We start from the raw sequence: 23,315 nt of genomic DNA on the forward strand, positions 1-23,315 counted from the left end.
CAAAGAACCTCCCCGAAACGCGATTGAGCTTGTTTTGGGCTAGTTTTGAGTAACGAATGGGTGGGTTTTGTTGTGTAAACCTGGCAACCCTTCAGTGTTCTCTCGCGCAGCTGAACCGTGGCGCGTGTATTGCAACAGACGGTCACATTTTCCGGGGTTCTTCTCCGACCCCAGTACGTCTCGTGCTTTTATTTATTATGGGCTGCATATATCTGCTGTAAATGCGACCTGGTTCCGCTCTGTCCCAAACACATATGCATAATAACTTGCTGTATATAGGTAGTTTACATGATTAAAGTAACATTAAAGTTAAGATATGCCTCTAGCTTTAATCATTTAAAAGTGTCTTTGAAGTTTGGGCAAAAACTTCTGCCAGCTTTAGTCGTTGTTTATGCATATGTATATCTTCAAAATAGACAACTAGTTATACTATATTAAAACTATGCTGAAAGCTCCTGTATGTGAACCTTTTGCAGATAAATACAAGTGCATTTTCGTTTACTATTGACACAAATCAATAAGTAAATCATACTCAACTACTATAGTAAACAACTTTTCCTAATTAGGCCTACTCTGTATACATTTTATGATGAATAGTATCATTATATATTATGTTTAAAAAGCTTCTTGTGTTCATATATTTCATTATAAAATGGCATACTATGTACACTACCCTTCCTGAAATACAATTAATATTGTCATCATTCATTGATTTCATGTTAAAATAATATACAAATTCACTACCCTCTTTGAAATACAATAATCAGTAAAAAAGAATAATAAGATTAATCTGGAAAAATAATCGTTAGATTAGTCGACTAATCGGAAAAATAATCGTTAGATTAGTCGACAGAAAAAATAATCGTTAGTTGCAGCTCTAGTGTGTAACAGAGGGATTCCTGCCACTGTTATGACTCCTTTACACATTGTATAAGCTATTCACGAGTTGCAGGCTCCATTTACCATCATATGTATGTATGCACATAAAGCGTGCGCATTTAGCCCTAGCCAGAGGACCGTTTTGGATGTTAGACAAGTTCCAGCACAAAACATGTCATAAAAAGTTTTTTTGTTGTTGTATCTTTAGGTTCGGTATTAAAAATGACAGTGTGAACACAAAGCGAACCAGGACTAAATGTATATTTTCTTTTTTTGGGTCGGACCAAAAGAACTGAGAGAACTGAACTCATTTGTATCAATATTTGTTCTGTAATTGTAAATGGCATAATCTATTCAATTTATGCTTTTGAATGTAAATCACAAAAAGTACTGCCCTCATTTTTGTGTGATTTATAAAGCCAGATGATTGATTAGGTTTTCTCTTATTTTCATTATGTTGCTTGAAAACATAGCTTTAATATAGGACAATATATATAATTGCCATTACATTGTAAAGATTAATATTTATATTTGATCATTTTTATTATATGAATGAAAATAAATAACTTTCATAATGTAACTAGCTTTATCATTTTCTGTCGGGCCTATAACTCATGTGCTGTTCCATTACAGGTTACCTGAAGAAGCACCAGAACACTTTTCTGAGCCCTTCTCTTCCACTGCACAAAATGCACTCCATCCAGAGAATGGGCTTTGGGACCAACAACAAGATCTTTCTTGAGTTTGAGCAGCCGTTCTGGGATGAAGACTGTGAGTTGATCTACCTCGTATGGGAGGACGAGACCCATCTTGCTGAAGTTGTTTCAGATGTAAAGATGTCCTGGATTAGAAAGTTGATTGGGTTCACTGTGCTAAAGCCCACAGACAGGTAAAACTATATTATCGATCTGACTGCATTGACACCATTGTATGAGAGCTGAACTGAGCTGGACGATGACATCACAGTTTTCTCCAGAGCTGATGGCCTAAATTAATAACTAATGATTTTTACAAAACCAAAATTAAACAACACTGAACTTACTTAAGATGGACAATGACACTACTTTCTCCTAGAGCTGCTGTACAGCAGAAACAAACTTTGTTAAATTATTTTTGTTAATATAATTTTCTGATGTCTCTGATGCAGATATGGACACGTGATCTGTGGATGGATTGCAGGGCGGGAATCTGAGTACATGGAAACTCTGTCTGAATTTGAAGTGCTGCACAGTGTCACACAGATCCTTCGCTTATTTACAGGTAAACTTTTACAGCTTGATAGGACATCTTTTGATGGGGTCTGAAAGTCTGAGACCACATGCAAAATGTAATACTTGTAAATGTACAGATTACCCAGCTAACACAAATACGTGACTGACAGCTACGTAGCTGCAACGTAATCTGCTGACTAAACTTTCGTTGTGGTGACGTAACTAGTTACGTTGTGGCAACTGGAAAAGTGAAATTCCCGGATACGTTGTCACAACGTAACTTTGTAACGTTGCCAGTTAGTAACTGCAACGTAGTGGCAACGTCACGGATCAATAGTTGTGTGTTGGTAATCAGTTGGTAATTTTTATAATTATTTATTTTTCAATAGGCGGACATGCTGTAGTTTATTAGCCTGGTTAAAACCAGACCATTCTCAGTAGTAACTGAGTTATGGTCTGGCAAAGCTTCATAGACAAATCATTTCCAAAGGGGCGTCACCAACGGGCGTCGCTCAAATGCCTCTCGGCGCAATTGGATAGACCTAAAACCAATCAGAGCGATGAGGGAGATGACGTATGCAGAGCGACGGAGAAACATCTGAGACTTTGGCCGTTTCTCAATATGCGTTCTTGTCTGTACTTGTGTTCTCAAATAGGAAATGTCCCCGGTTTCCATTTCAGAAATCTGGTCACCTTACCTAAACCACATATTAATGTTTAATATATTATTTTTAAAATGTAAACGAAAAGAGGCAGGGTGTTTTATACTTCGGTTTATTATAAATATATAAGATAATCAATGTAGGCCTAGCTACGCGTTGCCTGAACCACATTCGTGTGGCTATTATTATTATTATTATGTTTAATTTTTATTTTTTTTTATGAAATGAGGCAGTGGTGTTTTATGACATATTTCGTATGCAAACTTCTGACTTGCGTCCGTGACTTACCAAGTTTGACTCCGGAGAACGAACTCCCGAGGACGGGAGGACACTAGTCCGCCTACTATGCTCTTGACAGTATCACTCAGTATATATTTGTATATGTAGTGCAGGCAATGCATATTATCTTCAAACCCAGCCTCTTTTCGTTTACATTTAACAAAAACACACACACACACACACACACACACACACACACATAATATAGGCTATGATTATCACTGTAATAAATTAAATATGACACAAAACACAACCCAGTCTCTTTTTGTTAAATGTCAGTTTATGTGTGATCATCAATAGCAATTATAAAAGTATAAGTAAAAGGTATAAGAAGCTACACAATAAATAAAGCAATTCAGTCAAAGTCAGCGCTAGGAGACTACAACGGTGAAGTTTAATATCTTAAAAATATAAAGTTATGAAACTTCACTTTGCCCTCAGACAAAACGATCTGTCTAGGAACAAATTATAGATTAATGAGAGCAAAGATCAGCCGTTAGATCTACACAAGACGAGACGGTTTAACCACTACAGAGACATCAGAGCCAGCGGCAGACGGCAGAAGGACTGGCCGAGGAAAGGCGCCTCTCGGCGGGCTCAATGATCGATTGAGCGCCGCTGAACCACTGGAACTCACAACTCCGAAAACGGCAGATCAAATTTTAAAAAAAGGAGCTCTCTTTATAAATAAACAACAGATTTGAGCTTTAAACAACTTCATTCACTCCTGAAAAGGACTTAAAACTATATTTTGTAAAACATTAACACTACCAGAGGACTCTCGCTAAGACCCATTCGTTTAGCCACCAAAGGGCCAAGCTGGTATCAGACTTTTGCAGAATCCAGTCGGTAAGACAGCGATAACATCTTTTTTAGATATAAAGGCTTCTTGTTTTGTTCTTTGCTCGGGTTTTAACGAAAAGGAGAAGTTTAAATCGCTTAAAACAGACGCGATAGCTGATTCGAACGAGTGATGCTCCACAGCAGCGGCAAATCTGCTTCAACGTCGCTGCGCTGTCGTCATCGTGTAAAGCCCGCCCCAACGTTTCTAATTGGTGCCGCGATTTCTAGGGTTTAGAAATGGGTTTGAATGGACTCTTTGCCAGACTACTTGCAGAGCAAATCTAAATTTGCCGGAAGTTGTCTGGGTTTTCCCAGGCTAGTAGTTTATCCTAATTTATGTCCTCATTTGCCCAAACTAATTTAAAGGCTATTTCAATAGCTGTGAATGACGAATGCAGACTCAAAGTGACTTCAGTTCATTTATTTTGAAAAACACAAAAACGAACTATAAAACACACCCAAATTATTAAACAAAAACATAGGACATACAGCGGAACATGAATGAAAGCATTCAAGATTTCTGCTCAATCTTTGCTCAGCATTATAAACATAACATATATGCTATGCTAGCGACGTACCATTTGCTAGTTGACATTTCAAATGATTCAGGAAAGATGCCAAAGAGGTATAAATAGTAACAAAAATACTTAAAGGAGACTGTAGGTAATGTTACTTAACCAATCTGACGCCGGTGTTGAAGTTTTTTTAATTTATTTTTTAGATAACTTGCGATAAAACAGAGAGAAATGTCGACGCTGTCCTCTCCAGCTGTTTCTGTTTGTGTTTATGGTTACCATGGCAACTCTCAACGGCCACCAGGCAAGCGCGTTCTCATTCAGTATCTGTTAGATGTAGACAGGCCATGTCTGTCATTATTCCAAAGATTTCTATGAAATATTATGTAATAAAAAGTTTAACACCCCAGAAAAAAATTACAATTGTTAATAATAATATTGATAATAATATTGCCTAATGTGTGCGCGCGCACTCTTCAGTTGTGGAGGCACGCGCTGGTCACGTCACTGTATATAAAACGATTGTTCATATTCTTAATTGTTGAAAAGAAATATTTATCTTAAAGGGAATTTCAATCTTGTGTCTGACGTTTAATTTCACAGTTTATATGGCAAATTCTGATAATAAGAACATAATAAATCAGAACATAAAGAACCTGCAAATGATGGTAATGAAATTACGAGCAGGTGATGTTGCATTTACGTTGCCAGTAAGTCATGGAATTACCAATATATTACGAATTTAGAACGTATCTGGGACGTCCTTGGTTATCGAATAACGTTAGGAGATCGCACTGGCGACGTTGTGTGTTGGTAATTTGATGGTAATGATATTACAGGCATGCAACTTTGTAGTTACGTTGTCATTGAGTCATAAAATTACCAAAATATTACGTGTGGAGTACGTATCTGGAACGTTGTTGGTAATCTTGTAACGTCCAGAGATCGTACTGACAAGGTTGTGAGAAGGTAATTTTATGGTAAGGAAATTACAGACAAACGACGTTGAGACTACGTTGTCAGTTGGTAAGTCATAAAATTACCAAAAAGTCCGAAGAAATTACGTAACTGTTACGTCGTGTGTTAGCTGGGTAACCACATTAAACCACATTAAAAATAAATAACTATAAATACAAAAAACAGTGCCAATAGCTTTTTTACATTTTTCAGGAAATCCAACTATTACACCAAGGAAGCTTTTAAGATCTCAGTGGTTCCATGAGCCCTATTCCTGTGGATCTTACAGCTATGTGGCCAAAGGTTGCTCAGGATATGACATAGATAACCTTGCTGAACCCTTGCCACTGAAAGGATCAAATTCTAAGGTTTGTCAATGTTTAATCGAGCAGCCATACTTCAGTTATATGCTGGAAGCATTTTTCCCTTTACTCTTAAACTTGCTTTAAATGACTTAATTGATAATGTCTTATAAAATGAACAACACTTTTTTTCCTCTTTTTTTTGCAGCCTTTGCAGTTGTTATTTGCAGGTGAAGCCACACACAGGTCTTTCTTCTCTACAGTGCATGGAGCGCTGCTAAGTGGCTGGAGAGAAGCAGAGCGTCTTATATCTCACTACACTCCTGCTTCTGGGTCATTCTCATCTAAACTGTGAAAACTGTTCTCAAGTTCTGAATAGCTGGAAGGATTGACACAAGTAATTTTCATCAAATATGAAGGATTTTGTGCCTTATAAGAGGAATAGAAATCTAAATGTAATCACTGAATTACATCATGAATGTACTGCATGACACGTTCAAACCAATTTCAACAAATATGTCAAAATTACAAATAATTTCTTACTGAATGCCTGTACTTTGCACAAATGTAAAAAATGTTGTGATCTGAAATTTTTTTATATTAAATGTTTACGAAGTGTGTGTTTTTTTTGTGTATGTGTTTTATAGTTAAACATTTTTAAAAACAAAACAAACTAAGCTTTTCTGGTTACATTTCTCATTGAAATGGTATACTAATGTAAGAACATTCAAAATGTTCATATCATCTGGATTATTTCTGTGTTTATATTTTTTAAAACCATAATCTCAGAAAATGTTTGATTATTTGTAACATACTGTAAGGTATTGAAGGAAGGACACTTCTCAACTAGTAGGCCTATTCAGTTAAAATATTTGGACATTACAAATATTACCATGTATTTGGATATTTGTTTTCGCATGAAGGCAAAGTAGAATCAAATAAATAGTAGCTGTGGAACTCGATATTTTGCCGTTTGTAGGCTATGCAGAGGGGAGGGTTGAAATCCAGAGTAAACTACAGGCTTTGGAATGTGCTGAATTCATAATGCCCACTATTTTTTAGTTGAAAGTTAAAATTTACACCAAATATTCTTTTAAAACTGGTCTTGAATATAGCGATGGACTATGGCTTATCTTTCAGCAAGACAACAATAAAAGTAACTTTCCTGAATGTCAATAACTGGTGAGTGGACTGTCAGACGCATGCAACATATCTTTTTATTCGTTACTTAAACCAAACAAAACAAAACAGGAAACGGTCTGTATATTTGTGGTGATGTTACCAAATGTTTATTTACTACGAGTGCATTTTCTGGTTGTTTTAGTAGAGAAATTTAGTATGAAATTCCATGGTGATGTTAAGATTGCATTTTCATTCTTATCAACAAGTAATCTTCATATAAAAAAACAGCCAATACATCGTTGAACAGAATACTAATAAATAAAATATCTGAGAACAAGGAACTTACTTAAGGTGGTTCCCATTTCCTCAAAGTGAAAAATAAACTCAGCATTTGTGTACACTTTTAGAGTCCGTCATCTATGCCACATAACATTTTATTACATGACATCTTAGTAGTGCTGTAACGATTTGACCAAAAATAAAAACCTTGATTAATTGAACATTTGACCTCGATTACGATTAATGAACGATTTTTTTTTTTTGCCCTCATATTAAGGTTTTTGAGTAAGTTCACTGATAAGGTTTTTAATGTAAATATTTTCTACTATTAAAGGTGGATTTTTTTTTTCTAATGAAAAAGTGCATTTCTTTATGATTTTAAAACACTTGAAGGAAACGGTTCTCTTTCAGCTGTTATTGTCCATGGGGCAGATTTCTGTTTGTTGTACATCAGATACAGATAAATTAACACAGTATGGCCTACATTACATTTATTTGAATGCATTAATGAGAGAGTGATTGTGTGTGAATTACTCATACCGTCTCCATTCATTATGAAGCTGTGGTTTGTAGGCTACTTACTTTAAAGGTATTAAAATATATGCCTATAACGGTTGAGTTTCTGCGCTACTCTCTGCGCGCTTCTGTCTGAGTGCTCGTTTGTCACAATGTATCAGGCATTAGTTCAACATACTACACATCTGATGGTCGAAAACTGGCAGGGCTTAAACCACATACAAATGACAAGCTTTGTGAGGACGCAGGTGAAAGAGTCTGTATTCAGGGCGTGCGCGTGTTGTCAGAGACGTGATGCGGCTCTGCTCTCTGTGTCACAGAAAAAAGCTGAGCCCTGAACGGATACATTGTCCGTGTTGTTGTTTTTGAATAGTGCACAATCGCTTTAAATGTTGAAACTGGCAAGCCTTTAAACGCATATACTTGACAAACTTTATGAGCACGAAAGTGAAAGCGATCTGGCTTCAGGGCTTGCGCGCGCCGTCTGTGTGTGTGTGTGTGTGTGTGTGTGTGTGTGTGTGTGTGTGTATGTCAGCGCGTAGGCTATAAGAACAGCAATTACCTGACCTGTATAAACTGTGTAAAACATGCAGTTACTATAGTGATTCTGGGCATCTATATACACAGATAACCGCTCCTGCATCTCTCTGTGTGCCTGCAAACGTACTCGGTTACTTACGTAACCTCGGTTCCCTGAGATAAGGGAAGGAGTACTGCGTCGAAGACGCATTATGGGATAGGTTCTCCTATTCTCGAATACTGAAGCATTTATAAAATCATGCAGTGCTACTGCACAGCCAAAACGGAGTCGAGACTTCTCGCGCGTTATTGGCTGGCCAGTGGTAACTGCATGAACCAATGGCAGAACAGCGTATCTGAGCGGACCTATGGGCGCTAAGCCCGAGACGCTGAACACAGAAGCCCGCGAACTGAGCGTAAAAGCCCGCGAAGGGCACCCTTAAAATACGCTGTAATGCCCCAAAAACGTCAGGTTAATTCGACTGAAGCGAAGGTCACCCGTTGTTTTAGCGTCATTGCACGGCAGTCTACGCAGTACTCCTTCCCTTATCTCAGGGAACCGAGGTTACGTAAGTAACCGAGTACGTTCCCTTTCGAACGGTCAGTCGTACTGCGTCGAAGACGCATTATGGGAGCCTATTTAATCCCGCCGTGCTATGAAGCGCAATGGTATGTACTCCCTCAGTTTGAGCACTAAGGGGGCCCAAGACTAGAGTTATTGACACATCATGATATATATTTATATTTATATATATATATATATCTCCCTATTCATACTGGGCTCATAGAGGCCAGCAATTAAGGGGAAAAAATGTAGTCATGCATTGAGCATATGAAGACCCAGATGCCTAACTAATAAGGGCGAGCTACCCATTAATACTTATTATTATACAGCAAGGATCTGTGCCTGCAGTGCAGGGACTTCCAGGCTGTAGAATCTGGTAAAAGTAGATGGTGAGGACCAGCCTGCCGATCTACAGATGTCACCAATAGACACTCCGCTAGACCATGCCCAGGAGGAGGCCATGCCTCTGGTGGAGTGAGCTTTGACACCTATGGGACATTGAAGGCCCATAGTATCGTATGCTAGCACTATTGCGTCAACTAGCCATCTGGCTAGACTTTGCTTGGTGACCGGAAGTCCCTTAGTGCGGCCACCAAAGCTTACAAAGAGCTGCTCCGACTGCCTAAAGTGGGAGGACCGCTCAATATATGCTCTGAGCGCCCTAACGGGGCAGAGCAGGTGTAACTGTCTCTCATCCTCAGAGGGTGGAAGAGCAGAAAGAGTGATTACCTGTGCTTTGAATGGTGTTGAAAGCACCTTAGGCACATAGCCATGTCTTGGTTTGAGGATGACTTTAGAATCACCTGGGCCAAATTCTAGACATGATGCGTTCACGGAGAGCGCTTGAATGTCACCAACACGCTTAACTGATGCCAATGCTAATAGCAGGGCGGTTTTCAGTGAAAGCGGTTTTAGTTCAGCCGTCTGCATTGGCTTGAAGGGAGGTCCTTTTAGTGCTCGTAGGACCAATGAAAGATCCCAGGATGGCACCGTAGGAGGGCGAGGAGGGTTAAGCCTCCTGGCTCCCTTTAAGAATTTAATGACCATGTCGTGTCTGCCTACTGATTGGCCAGCTATAGGCATATGAGATGCGGCAATGGCTGCTGTGTAGACTTTGAGTGTGGATGGAGTGCGTCCTGCATCCAACATCTCTTGTAGAAAAACAAGTATCTGTGATATCTCACATGACACTGGGTTATGGTTCCTGGCTGAACACCAGTCAGAAAACACTGACCATTTAAGGGCATAGAGACGTCTAGTAGATGGGGCTCTAGCTTCACCGATAGTGTTCAGGACACTCACTGGGAGGTTCTCGAGCTCCCTTTGAGGGGCCAAACATGTAGCGCCCACAGTTTGGGACGGGGGTGCCATATTGTCCCGTTCGCCTGAGATAGGAGATCTTTTCTCAGCGGGACTGGCCAAGGGGATGCTGATAGCAGCTGAATCAGCTCGGGAAACCAGTGGTGGGTTCGCCAGAGTGGAGCCTCAAGCAGGACTGTGTGCCCACATTCCCTGATTCTTTTTAAGACCTGGGGAATGAGCGGTACTGGTGGAAAAGCATAAAGCAGGCAGCTGGGCCATTCGTGGGCCAGCGCATCCTTGCTCTTTGAAAAATAAATTGGGCAATGACAGTTGTCTTCGGAGGCGAAGAGGTCGACCTCTGCCCTCTCGAAAACATTCCATATCATTTGAACCGTTTGGGGATGAAGGGACCATTCCCCCGGGGACACGAGGCCCCTGGAGAGCATGTCTGCTCCCTGGTTCAGTCTGCCCGGCACGTGCACTGCTCTTAGCGAATGCATCCTGTCTTTTGCCCATAGGAGGAGATGTCTGACCTGTTGGTTGAGCCATCTCGACCTGAGCCCGCCTTGGCGATTTATGTAGGAGACCACTGTCGTGTTGTCCGTACGGACTAGGACGTGATGACCCAAAAGACGTGGTGAAAAAGTCTCAAGGGCTAGCACTACTGCCAGCATTTCTAGGCAGTTTATGTGCAACCGTGACTCCATGCTCGACCATGAGCCGAAGGCCGGTTCGCCCTCGCACAGAGCACCCCAACCTGTTTTGGAGGCATCTGTGGTGACCACCATCCGTCTGGAAACTGTTCCCAAGCTCACTCCCGACTCGTAGAGGCGGGGATTCGACCACGGGGCCAGGGCTTTGACACAGCCGCGGCCCACTTTGATCCAAAGCTGGCCTGAATGCCACGCTTGGGGAGGAACCCGTGATTTCAGCCAGTACTGCAGGGGGCGCATTTGCATCATACCCAGCGGAAGTACTGGAGAAGCTGATGCCATAAGGCCTAGCATTCTTTGAAAAATTCTCAGGGGTCTGTTGGTTCCTGTTTTGAACGAGTGTACAAGCTGCTGTGTAGTCAAAACACATTCGTTTGACAGCCACGCCCTCATTTGGGCTGAGTCTAAAATCGTTCCCAGAAAAGAGATCCTCTGTCTGGGAAGCAACAAGCTCTTGGCTGTATTTATTCTGAGACCCAGGCATTCTAGATGGCTGAGTAGCACAGATTTGTGAGATTGTAGTTCTTCCTCTGACTGGGCCAGTATGAGCCAGTCGTCGAGGTAGTTCAAAATGCGTATTCCCATTTGTCTTAAAGGGGAGAGAGCTGCATCTATACACTTTGTGAAAGTGCGGGGCGCCAGTGACAGGCCAAATGGTAGGACTGTGTACTGGTAGGCCTTCCCGTCGAACGCGAATCTCAGAAACGGTCTGTGACGTGGGATAATTTGGATGTGAAAGTAGGCATCTTTCAGATCCACAGAGAAAAACCAATCCATCGGGCGGATTTGCGCAATGATTTGTTTTAATGTCAGCATTCTGAACGGCCGTTTGATAAGAGCCTTGTTCAGATGTCTGAGGTCTAAGATGGGCCTGAGGCCGCCATCTTTCTTGGGAACCAGGAAGTAGCGGCTGTAAAACCCTGACTCGCTTTGAGCTGCAGGCACCGCCTCTATAGCTCTTTTCATCAATAGACTTTTTACTTCGGTTTTGAGGACGTGGGTTGCGTTGCTCTTCACTGAAGTGTAAGTTATGCCCGCGAATCGCGGTGGTTTGCGAGCGAACTGGAGCGAATAGCCTAGTTGAATTGTTTTTATAACCCACTGTGACACACCAGGGATTGCTTTCCAAGCCTCTGCCCAGTTGCACAGGGGTTTTATAGTGTCGAACGGCGGCGCGTTTTGCCGCGCGCCGACCGTCGTGTGGTGCGGAAGAGAAAGAAGACTCATTTGTTGAACATTCAAGTTTTTTATTGAGCCCGCAGTAACAGCGGTAAAGTGCAGTGGAGCGCGCGCAAGCGCGGGCTCGCTGCTCACATTTTTCATACACACAACATGTTTCTCCCGGGCCGGAACAAAAACGGGCCGCGGGGAGAGAATTCGGAGTCTTTTGGGGGGCGAACCGGCTTGGGCGGAGCTCACCCCTCCTCTCTTCCTGAGCAGCCGGTCAGGACTGCTTCCTGTGACCAGGGTCCAACGTGATCTTAGTCCGCGGACCCTGACGCTTGGGTGGGAAGTGCTTTGCCTGATGATGACGCTGACGTTGTCGTTGGTCATAAGGTGGGCGGGGCTGCACGGGAGCGAGCGCGGGTGCGGTCGCAGATCTGCGCTGCGGTTGCTGCTGCTGGTACGGAGCTCTCGGCCGAGTTGAAGAGGCGGCGCTGGCTCTTTTTGGCAGAAAATGGCTCATCGCCTGGGACGCTTTCTGCACCGTGGTGAAACGTTCCGCGAAACCGTCCACCGCGGGACCGAACAGACCATTCGGAGAAACGGGAGCGTCGAGGAAGGCAGTTTTATCGGCCTCCTTGATCTCCGTGAGGTTTAGCCACAAGTGGCGCTCTAACACCACGAGACTGGCCATCGACCTGCCTATGGCCTGGGCGGTGGCCTTCGTAGCCCGAAGGGCCAGATCTGTGGCGCTTCGGAGGTCACGAAACACCTCCTGGTCTGGACCGGACTCGTCCATAGCCCGAAGGAGCTTCGCCTGGAACACCTGCAGGACCGCCATCGTGTGGAGAGCAGAGCCTGCTTGGCCGGCGGAAGCATAGGCCCTGTTGATTGAGGGGTGTGCGATTTTGGGCTTCCAGCCTATCGCGGAGGGCGGGCAGAGGTGTGCAGCCACCGACTCCTCGAGCGGCGGGAGTTTCTCATAGCCCTTCTCGATAGCGCCGTCAATGGTGGAGAGCGCGTGCGAGGTGGATGGGCGGAGGCGAGCGGAGTAGGGAGCGCGCCATGACTTCGCCAGCTCCTGGTGCACCTCAGGGAAAAAAGGTGCCGCTCTCTGCCGAGGAGCCTGCTGGCGCCCCGGGAGGTACCATTCATCAAGGCGGCTAGGTGTGGGCTCTTCAGGGGCTGCCCAGTCCAGGCCCAGCTCGCCAACGGCCTTATAGAGGACACGGATGAGCTCGGTGTCCGCACCAGCCTTAGCCGCGTCATTGCGCTGCTGAGATGTCGAGGGGGTGGGGTCGTCAACGGAGCCAGACCATTCCTCGGCATCGGAGGCGACGAGGGACACGGAACCGTCGTGTGGATCGTCCTCATCATTGCCGCCAAATGAGACCAGGTCCTCGGCGTCGAGCGGAGGAAGCAGGTCTGAACGAGAGAACGTCACTGGGGAAACGTCTCTCTGAGGCGGGGACGAGGCACGCGGGCACTGGGCCGACGTGAGCTCGCCCGCCTCAGTATAGTCAGCCCTCTGGCTCCGCCACTTTTTCCGCCGGGGTTCGGACGGGAAAGGGAGCGGGAGAGCGCGAGGGGCGGGGTCGCGCTCTGAGAAGAACGCGATCCGCGAACGGAGGGAGGAGATGGGCATGCTCTCGCAGTGGGAGCAGCCGGACCCAGAGAGAGCAGTGTCAGCGTGGGCCTTGCCCAGACAGGTAATGCACTGGTCATGGGCATCCTCCTGATGCAGAGTTGTGCTGCACCTAACACAAAATTGAGACATGTGTACTTTTCTGATTTGTCCTTAAGGATACACCGAAGTGTTTAACACCGGCGAGCGCAGGGGAGAAGGAGCGACAGCTCGCGGATGCTGGATGAGAGCGCTGAAGACAGACCGACTCTCACAGGGGTCCGGGCTGGCTGGCTCGATTCCGCTGACGGCTCGTCTCTCACGGTAAGCTTCGTATCAGAAGGTATCAGCGAGGATAGAAAAATCTTCGCTGAAGGAGAAAAATCTGATGTTTTTGGGGCATTACAGCGTATTTTAAGGGTGCCCTTCGCGGGCTTTTACGCTCAGTTCGCGGGCTTCTGTGTTCAGCGTCTCGGGCTTAGCGCCCATAGGTCCGCTCAGATACGCTGTTCTGCCATTGGTTCATGCAGTTACCACTGGCCAGCCAATAACGCGCGAGAAGTCTCGACTCCGTTTTGGCTGTGCAGTAGCACTGCGTGATTTTATAAATGCTTCAGTATTCGAGAATAGGAGAACCTATCCCATAATGCGTCTTCGACGCAGTACGACTGACCGTTCGAAAGGGAACTGCACTTGATGTGACTGACGGGGTGGAGTCACGTGAAAACCGAAATAACCGACATGGGAAAAATACGTCGGTTAGAGGTTCTGAATGTCGGTTTCGGTTATTTTTCGATTAATCGTACAGCCCTACATCTTAGCTATGATTTGTAAATCATTTGAAATGTATATGTATTGGTTTGTATTGACAACAGGAATGTAATTAATTATATTTTTGTATTCATTATTTTTGAGAACAGTTTAGGAATATTTCTGGCTTATATAATCGCTATAACCTGTCAAGCACACTTGATATTTGTTGTACATTGAATGTTAATGCACCTTAACTCCTTTTTTAGAGAGTGAAAATGCATGTGAATGTGTGTCAAGTTTCAGACAATTTGTCAAAAATAATTTACCCTAATAGAAAGTCAGTTTAAATGGCAGCGCCCTATAAAAGGTCAAAGGTCAGATGTAGAAAACTAATTTTGGAAAATTATTTTAGTCTTAAATATATGTAAAATATAAAGTCATTTATTTCTATAAGTGATTTCACAATTAGTCGCAAAGGGTTAACTTCTTTACTTTTGTACTTTGTACTACAATCTGAGGAAACCAACAAATTTAGCTTCAATCAGCTTCCTAGATTCCTAGGTCGTGAAGCAATATATCGTATACATTAAAGGGATAGTTCACCCAAAAATGAAAATTCTGTCATCATTTACTCACCCTCAAGTTGTTTTAAACCTGTATGAGTTTCTTTGTTCTGCTGAACACAAAGGAAGATATTTTGAAGAATGTTTGTAACTAAGCAGATAGAGCAACCATTGACTACCATAGTATTTTTTTCAATACTATGGTAGTAAATGGTTGCTCTATCTGCTGGGTTATAAACATTCTTCAAAATATCTTATTTTATGTTCAACAGAACAAAGAAACTCATACAGGTTTGGAACAATGTGAGGGTGAGTAAATGATGACAGAATTTTCATTTTTGGGTGAACTATCCCTTTAATGTGACCGACTCCCTGATCAGTTCTCTGACTACTGAACTAAGGAGCTGATTGAGATGTACCCAAAGTCTCACCCATACGATCTGTTGCTGCCAAGTTGCCAACATTTCACCTACGACAAACGTTTAAAGGTGTAAAAATAAGATTATACTGCCTCCTTCTGGTAGAAATGGTAAAAAAAGAGAGAAGAAGGTAGAAATAAGATTGTACTCTAGTGGGACATAAGCACATTTGTTTTTATAAAAATGTATATTTAAGTGTAAGACCTTAATTGACATTCAAAGTGCTAAATACATAAAAATCATAATATAATAATCAATATTATGGCTATTAATATAACAATTAATGTCAAAGAGCAGGAGCGTTTACTTAGGCATTTACCCTCTGAACATTCGTGAAATGAATAAATTAATACACATAATAAATATGCATATTGTACAATTCACCGGCAATACTTTTTAAGGGAACATATGTGGACAACATTAAAAATAATAAAATATGAAATTAAATGTGTATTTTTTTATTTACCAATAATATTTTTTGTATCAAGTGTTCAACGGAAATGAATCACTTCCGGTTTCGCAGACTTCATTTTTGTTCTGTGCAAAAAAGCAAGGGGGTAATCTAGCCACCGGAAAGCGTACCACCCATAGGCGCGGCCATTGCTAACCAAGCCATCACCTGCTGATCTATTTCGACCTCACTCAGACCGTCACCACGGTCTTACCTTGAATGACGCCATTCTTCCGCCTATCCTCGAGACCTAATAACAACAATGTCAGGTGACTGACCCTAGGGGTTGGCTATATAACATCCAGGTGAACCAACCACTTCCTCTTGCCTTTCTCGCCTCATCTGAGACCGAAGCGGTAGAGCGCGTTTTTTGTGCTTCATTTCTACAGGAGACATCCTATTCCAATCCGTCACGTTCGTGCAGGTGCTTCAAGTCCCTGAGGATTGTTGGATTCTCCACATTTGTATATTTAGGTGCGCCGTTGGAACGCACTTCGGTGAGTTTTTTTTTTTTTTTCTCTTTAGTTTCATAAGTTTGTTTACAGGTGTGGGTCAGCTGTTCGCAGCAGACAGTAGGGGTTTTTTTCAATTTTTTGCTGCGTGTTCGCACGTAGAATGATGGATATATAATATGATTAGGAGTTCTGTGCGCAGACTTATTTTTTCTGTATTGTTGTGAATAATTATTTTCAAACAAATACCATATAGTTTATTTTGAGGCATTTGCTTTTCTTAAAAAAAAAAAAGAAAAAAAAAGAAAAAAAGGGGGATCTGTTCGCAGACTCGTTTCAGAGAATGATGACTGATTAGTGATTCGTCACTATTTATATGTTAATAACACTGTGATTGTGGTGTAAACATTGATAATCATTACAAAATATTGTGATTGGGTTACGGTCAATCCTTTATTTTTTCCTTAATCACAGACTGTTGTTATATGAGTGACTTGGACTCTGACTTGTTGTCATGAACCAGTCAAATTGCCGGTTTTGTCAAACAGACATACATCCAAGGGATGGACACAGGGAATGCCCATCCTGTTTGGGTATGCAGCATCTATTAGACGATATCGAAAGTCCCTGTGCAGCTGCGATAGGGCTTTCCTTACAGGAAAGAGTGCAGAGAGCTAGACATTCAGGTGGTTGTAACAAAGTGGATCCCAGTAGTTCATTGGGGAATGAACAATCTCACAAACGTAAGAGGCCTGATGAATGTACCAGGTCCTCACGTTCTGAAGAGCCCAAGGACGATACACAGTCACAAATTTTAGCTGCATTACGTGACTTAGCTGGTAGACTTGATACACATAGTTCTCCAGTAGGTGTGCAACCATCTGCTCTGCCTGTGGCATCCTCACCTGGAGATGTGTTAACAGCATTTCAGGAAAGGAGAGATGATTCTATGGATATTGTATCACTGCATGCAAATAATTCACTTTGTGATAGTGAGGGGAATGTTGAAGAAAATGAGGAAGATGAATCCAGGTCTGAAGTTTCAGAAGGAGGCTCGCATTCTGATATTTTTTTGCGCATTTTAAGTGCGGCAAGGATCCTGGGCCTTGATACTCAGGAAGAAGCCACAGCTCCAGTTCCCACACAAGGTGTATGGACGAGCATTTCCCGTGTGCAGCCTCCTGCATCTATTCCGGTGGCTGAAGATTATTCTCAGATGTTGAAGAAAGCTTGGAATAACCCCAAAGCTGCACCTCAGTTTAACGCAGGCTGTAGGAGGTTTGTAAAGTTAGACTACCCCCCTGAGAGTGGTATGGGGAACATGCCTTCAGTGGAGCGAGAGATTGCAAGCCTGACTACTTTGGGACCTGATAAGGTCACAGACAACCCTCGCTGTCCTGGTAAAGAGTGTCAGAAGACCGATCGACTAATGTGCCAAGCATATAATGCAGGCACTCAGGCAGCCCGAGCGGGAAATGCTTTGGCAATAGTTTTGGCTGCCTTAAGGAAGATTATCAATACAGAGGACCGTGATGCTATAAATCTGATTGACACAGCACTCATTACGCACTCACAGCTTACCAGGGATATTGGAGCATCTATGTCTTCGGCTATGTTAGCCCTAAGACAGATATGGTTGGCTCAAACATCTTTGCCGGAGACTATTAGGAAGGAACTGACTAATATGCCAGTTGTTCCTGGCCGGGTATTCCATGCTGATTCCCAGTCTGTGCTGGATACTGCCGATCAGGCAAGACGCAGGAGAGAATCAGTTCAGCAGACATTTGGCGGACCTTCCAGATATGGCCATAGAGCTGCTCAATCCTTTCTGCCCTCACACTTTCCTCGTTCGGAACCTTGGGGGTATGACAGAGGACGGACTAGGGGATACCAATTCCGTGGAAGAGGTTCTAGACAAGCCCACCGAGCTCCCCAAACTGACCAGTCGCACACTCCAGTCAGGGGGGGATATTTTAGGGGGCGTACTTCCAGGGGTTTCAAATCCCAGGGAGGTAATGCATAGCGGTCTTGGAGTCGCCGAAGCATGCTCCCAACTATGCCTGGACAGTTGGGAGAAGGTAACATCAGATCCTTGGGTCTTGGATACCATCAGGACAGGATACCGGATACAGTTTCGGCGACGCCCTCCTACTTTTTCAGGAGTTCAAAAGACCATAGTCAAAGACCCAGTCCAGGCACAAATTGTGGCCAAAGAGATCGCTGTTTTATTACAGAAAAAGGCAATTGTACAGATAAAAGCCAGCAAACAGCTCACTGGGTTTTATTCTAAGTATTTCCTAGTACCAAAAAAAGACGGTGGGCTTCGACCCATTCTAGACTTAAGGCAACTGAACAAGTTCCTGAAAAAACTACCTTTCAAAATGTTAACTACAGCTCAAATTCTGGAGTCCATAGAGCTGGGGGAATGGTTCACTTCCATAGACTTAAAGGATGCATATTTCCATATACCGATATGCCAGGATCATCATCCGTTTCTTCGCTTTGCCTTTCAAGACAAGTTTTATCAGTTCAGAGTCCTTCCATTTGGCCTGTCTCTGTCTCCAAGGGTCTTCACCAGGGTGGTTGCAACAGCCCTTCGTCCCCTTCAGTGTGCAGGGTTGAAAATTTTGTTATACCTGGACGACTGGCTAATTTGTGCTCCATCTCGCAGTCAAGCCATAAAGGACACAGAAATAGTACTTCGACATATCCAGTCTCTAGGTCTCAAGGTGAACCGGGAAAAAAGCAATCTAAATCCCAGACAACACACAGTGTTTGTGGGAATTTCACTCAATTCCCAAATGATGACTGCATCCCTATCACCCCAGAGGGTGGTACAATTGATCAATATAGTTCGCTCATTTTGGGTGGACAAGACAATGAAGCTGATTCAATTCCAGCGGTTGTTAGGTATGATTGCGGCAGCAGCGGTTGTGATCCCACTCGGCCTTCTCAGAGCCCTTCCTCTACAACGCTGGCTGAACAGCTTCCAATTACACCCCAAATTACACAGACAAGTGACTATAAGGGTTACACGAAGGTGTGTGCAAATGTTACACCCTTGGAACAACAAGGCGTTGCTATCACAAGGGGTTCCCTTGGGCAACATTCCAGCAAGGCGTTCTGTGATAACTACAGATGCCTCTCTGATGGGGTGGGGAGCAGTTTGGGAAGGCAGGTCCATCAGGGGTCTCTGGGAATCTCCCTGGACCTTAGAGCACATCAATGTACTGGAACTCAGAGCAGTGTACCTTTCTCTGAAGGCTTTTTTCCCATGGCTGCAAAACAAACATGTGCTGGTGAGGACGGACAACATGGCTGCAGTGTACCACATCAATCACCAAGGCGGCACCAGATCAATACGCTGTCTCCAGGTGACAAAAGAGTTACTGTTTTGGGCATTTCAAAAACTCTCATCACTCAGAGCAGTATACATACCGGGGGTTGCGAACATAGCAGCAGACCTGCTGTCTCGAACTGGACCTCTTCCGGGAGAGTGGCGGCTCCATCCGGAAGTTGTGAGATTCATATGGGATCAGTTTGGTGTGGCGAAGATCGACCTGTTTGCGACCACAGAGACAACACATTGCAATCTATGGTATTCCCTGAACAGTCAGGGAGGTCCCTTGGGGATAGATGCACTATCTCAAGAGTGGCCGGAAGAGTTATTATACGCTTTTCCTCCCTTACCTCTGATTCCACTAGTGCTCAGCAGAGTAGCACGGGGCCGTCACAGAGTGTTACTTGTGGCTCCGAGATGGCCAAAGAAACCTTGGTTTCCGGCTCTTGTGCGTTTGGTCCAGGGTCACCCCTTACCATTACCAAGGAGGGCCGATCTCCTCTCTCAAGCGGAGGGCCAAATCTGGCACCAGAGTCCAGAGAAGCTACAGCTTTGGGTATGGCCTCTACTCAGTCCCTCTCTAAAGACTTAGATGAAGCTGTATTGAGGACTATACATAGTTCTAAGGCACCCTCTACGTGGAGTAACTACTCTAGCAAGTGGAGAGTATTCTCAACATGGTGTCAAGACCAACGACTAGATCCGGCCAATTGTGACACAAGTCTGGTTCTCAAGTTTCTTCAGTCATTATTGGATTCTGAGAAATCTGTTAATACCATAAAAGTCTACATTGCAGCTATCTCCCACTTTCATGTTTTAATAGACGGTGTAAGTGTTGGCAAACACCCTTTAGTGGTTCAATTCCTTAAGGGTGCACACCGTTTACACCCAAGACGAGTTATGAGGTCTCCTGCTTGGGACCTTTCTATTGTTCTACACTCACTGACGGAAGTACCTTTTGAACCATTGGAACAGGCCGATCTCAAATTCTTGACATGGAAGACAGTCTTTCTCCTGGCGATATGTTCGGCCAAAAGAGTTGGTGAATTGCACTCTTTATCAGTTAGTGAAGACTGCCTGAGATGGAAGGCAGAACAAACAGGGGTTTTTCTCTGGCCAAACCCGTCATTCCTACCCAAGGTCCTTAGACCTAGTACAATAAATCAGGTGATTGAACTTGATGCTTTTCGTCCAGATCCCCTTTGTTCAGGGGCGGGATTGGATAACTCTTATCTATGTCCGATTAGAGCATTACACACATACATTGAGCGCACACATTCATTGCGTCAGTCACACACGCAACTATTCATATGTTTTGACAAGAAGTGTGTAGGCAAACCTGTGTCTAAACAGCAATTGTCTCATTGGATAGTGGATACAATTTCACAGGCATATTCCAATCAAAATCTACCCATCCCTGTTGATCTTGTTGCTCATTCTACCAAGAGTATGGCTACTTCCTGGGCGGCACTTAAGGGGGTAGCACTTTCAGACATTTGTGCTGCAGCTTCTTGGAGCTCTCCATGCACGTTTACTAGATTTTATAGGATTAATGTGACAAATCCGAATTCTTTTGGGTCCACTGTTCTATCTGTGGTCAGGTGTACAGGAAAAGGGAAAGATATTAGTCCCTTGTGACCCTGGTGGTATAAGTCATCCAAGGTAAGACCGTGGTGACGGTCTGAGTGAGCTCGAAATAGATCGTAAGTTATGTCCATAACTATGGATCTATGAGACCGAACGATGACCGTCACCATCCTTTGTCACTCGGGACGAACTGGGCGTTCCAGGCAAGAGGAAGTGGTGGTTCACCTGGATGTTATATAGCCAACCCCTAGGGTCAGTCACCTGACATTAGGTTGTTATTAGTTGTTATTAGGTCTCGAGGATAGGCGGAAGAATGGCGTCATTCAAGGTAAGACCGTGGTGACGGTCATCGTTCGGTCTCATAGATCCATAGTTATGGACATAACTTACGTTAGCATCCCATTGACTCCCATTCATTTTGGCCTCACTTTGACAGTGAATATCTTTACATCTGAGGCGTTTAAAGACTCCATTCGTCCATTGTTTATTTCTAAACAAACACGACAATGTATAAAAGGCTCCATTACCTTGTATCTTACACTATCGCCCCGTTTAAGCTGTTTTTGTAAAATATAGGCTAACGATTGCGTCATAACCACGCGACTGTGTCGCGCTGTTGAGCAAATTACCGTATAGACCCGAGGAGAAGCTCGTAGGCAATCTTTTACTGTCTATGGCAATCGGGGGGACGTGGAGGCATAAACACAGATAGAGATGTTGCAGATCCTGCTTCATTCATCAAAAGTTGCTCCTGCTCACCCTCTCTGTCTCTGCAAGATTCGGTGATTCAGATTTTAGGTTGCACAACTACTAGAAGACTTGCCACTGTCGGACAGGCTGATCACGTCACATCTACGTCGTCAAGCTCAGTCTGAGTCTGCGCAGTACACTCAGCCATCAGGAAGTCAGTGCTTCTACCTGACTTCAATTCTCCCCGTTGAAGTCTATGGAGTCGCTCTGTCCATTTCTTTTACTGTCTATGGCAAAAAGGCGTCGTTAAAGGGCATATTGCAGGTAAACATTTTTTTTAGATAAATATATAACCTTGTATGAAAATACCATATGAAAAGGTAATGCAGGATTTAATTTTTTTTAAAAAGACATAAGAGCACAAATTTAGTAGATAAAGTGGCCGTTTCGTTGGCCGCTTGTAAAAAGCGCTTTTTTTTTCAACATTGCATCATATATTACGTCACGAGAGGGAGTCGCTTGCCGAGCTCTGTTGGCTTAGTGCAGAACAGGTTGGTATTCAGTACGAGTCTGTGTATTTTTGGTAGTTTTTCTATTCCAATTTATCATTGTCATGGTAAATTATTGTGTCCAGCCTGTCAGGACATCGAGTCCACAGGTTTCCTAAAAAAAAATATTAGGAATTATGCATGGTGACGTTTTTGTGCAGGTGAAGAAACGGGACTTCTCTTCTGCATCTGCCTAGAAACACGTGGTGGTGTGTATACTCTAATGCTTTAGACTGGAGGATTATCATCCCGGCGATATGATTGAGTCAAACATTGTTATAATCATATAAGGCCGGCTACACACTGGCTACGTGTCGTGAGCGTGGCGTTTTTTATGTCTTTACACACCAGAAGCGTGTCTGACGTGGCGCTGCTGCTGCTAGGTGACGTACAGGGAGGGCTATACTTCATGTTAAACTGCTGATACAGCAAAGACCAGGGGTGCGTCTCAATCAGCTCCCTAGTTCAGTAGTCAGGGCACTGATCAGGACATGAGTCAATGGGCTGACTCCCTGATCAGTGCCCTGACTACTGAACTAGGGAGCTGATTGAGACGCACCCAATGTCGGCAGTATTGATGGCAAAACGGTCACGGATCCGTCAGAGATGCAGCTCGGAGAAAACGTGAACTGTGCACCCTGCACCGTGACGTGAGTCTTGTTTTTTAAACATTTGCTAATTACCAAATCAGTCGTGAAGAGAAACCGCTAAAGTTATATCACATAACGTTTAGTGTGGATGGATATTAATGAGTGTGACTTTTCCTGATGGTCAAAGCCTATTAGTTTCTGTTATTGGTAAGTATCAATACTAGATGACAATAATAGCTTTGCTATTGCCTGATACATGATCATTATCTGTACAGTATTGTAATCTGAGCAGAGTGTTCATATTGTTAACTAGCGTATATATATATATATATATATATATATAAGCTAACACTTCTCTCACCTAACGTTAGACACCTGCCGCTGTTCTCCACTGTTTCTCCTCACACAACAACTCAATTTGTCTTCTCTGATCGTTGTTCTGTCTAATCCTGGCCTGTCCCTAATTGTGT

General features: G+C 43.5%; 1 protein-coding gene across 2 annotated transcripts in view; it reads left to right on the forward strand.

Annotated features, from left to right (window-relative positions):
• Positions 1-6,266, forward strand: part of paox (polyamine oxidase) — a 10,259-nt gene extending 3,993 nt beyond the window's left edge. For both annotated transcript variants that reach the window (XM_079842953.1, XM_079842954.1), the window contains exons 4-7: positions 1,513-1,768; positions 2,027-2,139; positions 5,560-5,714; positions 5,857-6,266. In XM_079842953.1, the coding sequence (XP_079699079.1) occupies positions 1,513-1,768; positions 2,027-2,139; positions 5,560-5,714; positions 5,857-6,003 (671 nt within the window). In that variant the 3' untranslated portion in view covers positions 6,004-6,266. The remainder of the gene's footprint in view (positions 1-1,512; positions 1,769-2,026; positions 2,140-5,559; positions 5,715-5,856) is intronic.
• Positions 6,267-23,315: the final 17,049 nt, after the last annotated feature.

Source organism: Gobio gobio, assembly GCF_949357685.1.
Source record: "Gobio gobio genome assembly, chromosome: 18".
NCBI lineage: Eukaryota > Metazoa > Chordata > Actinopteri > Cypriniformes > Gobionidae > Gobio > Gobio gobio.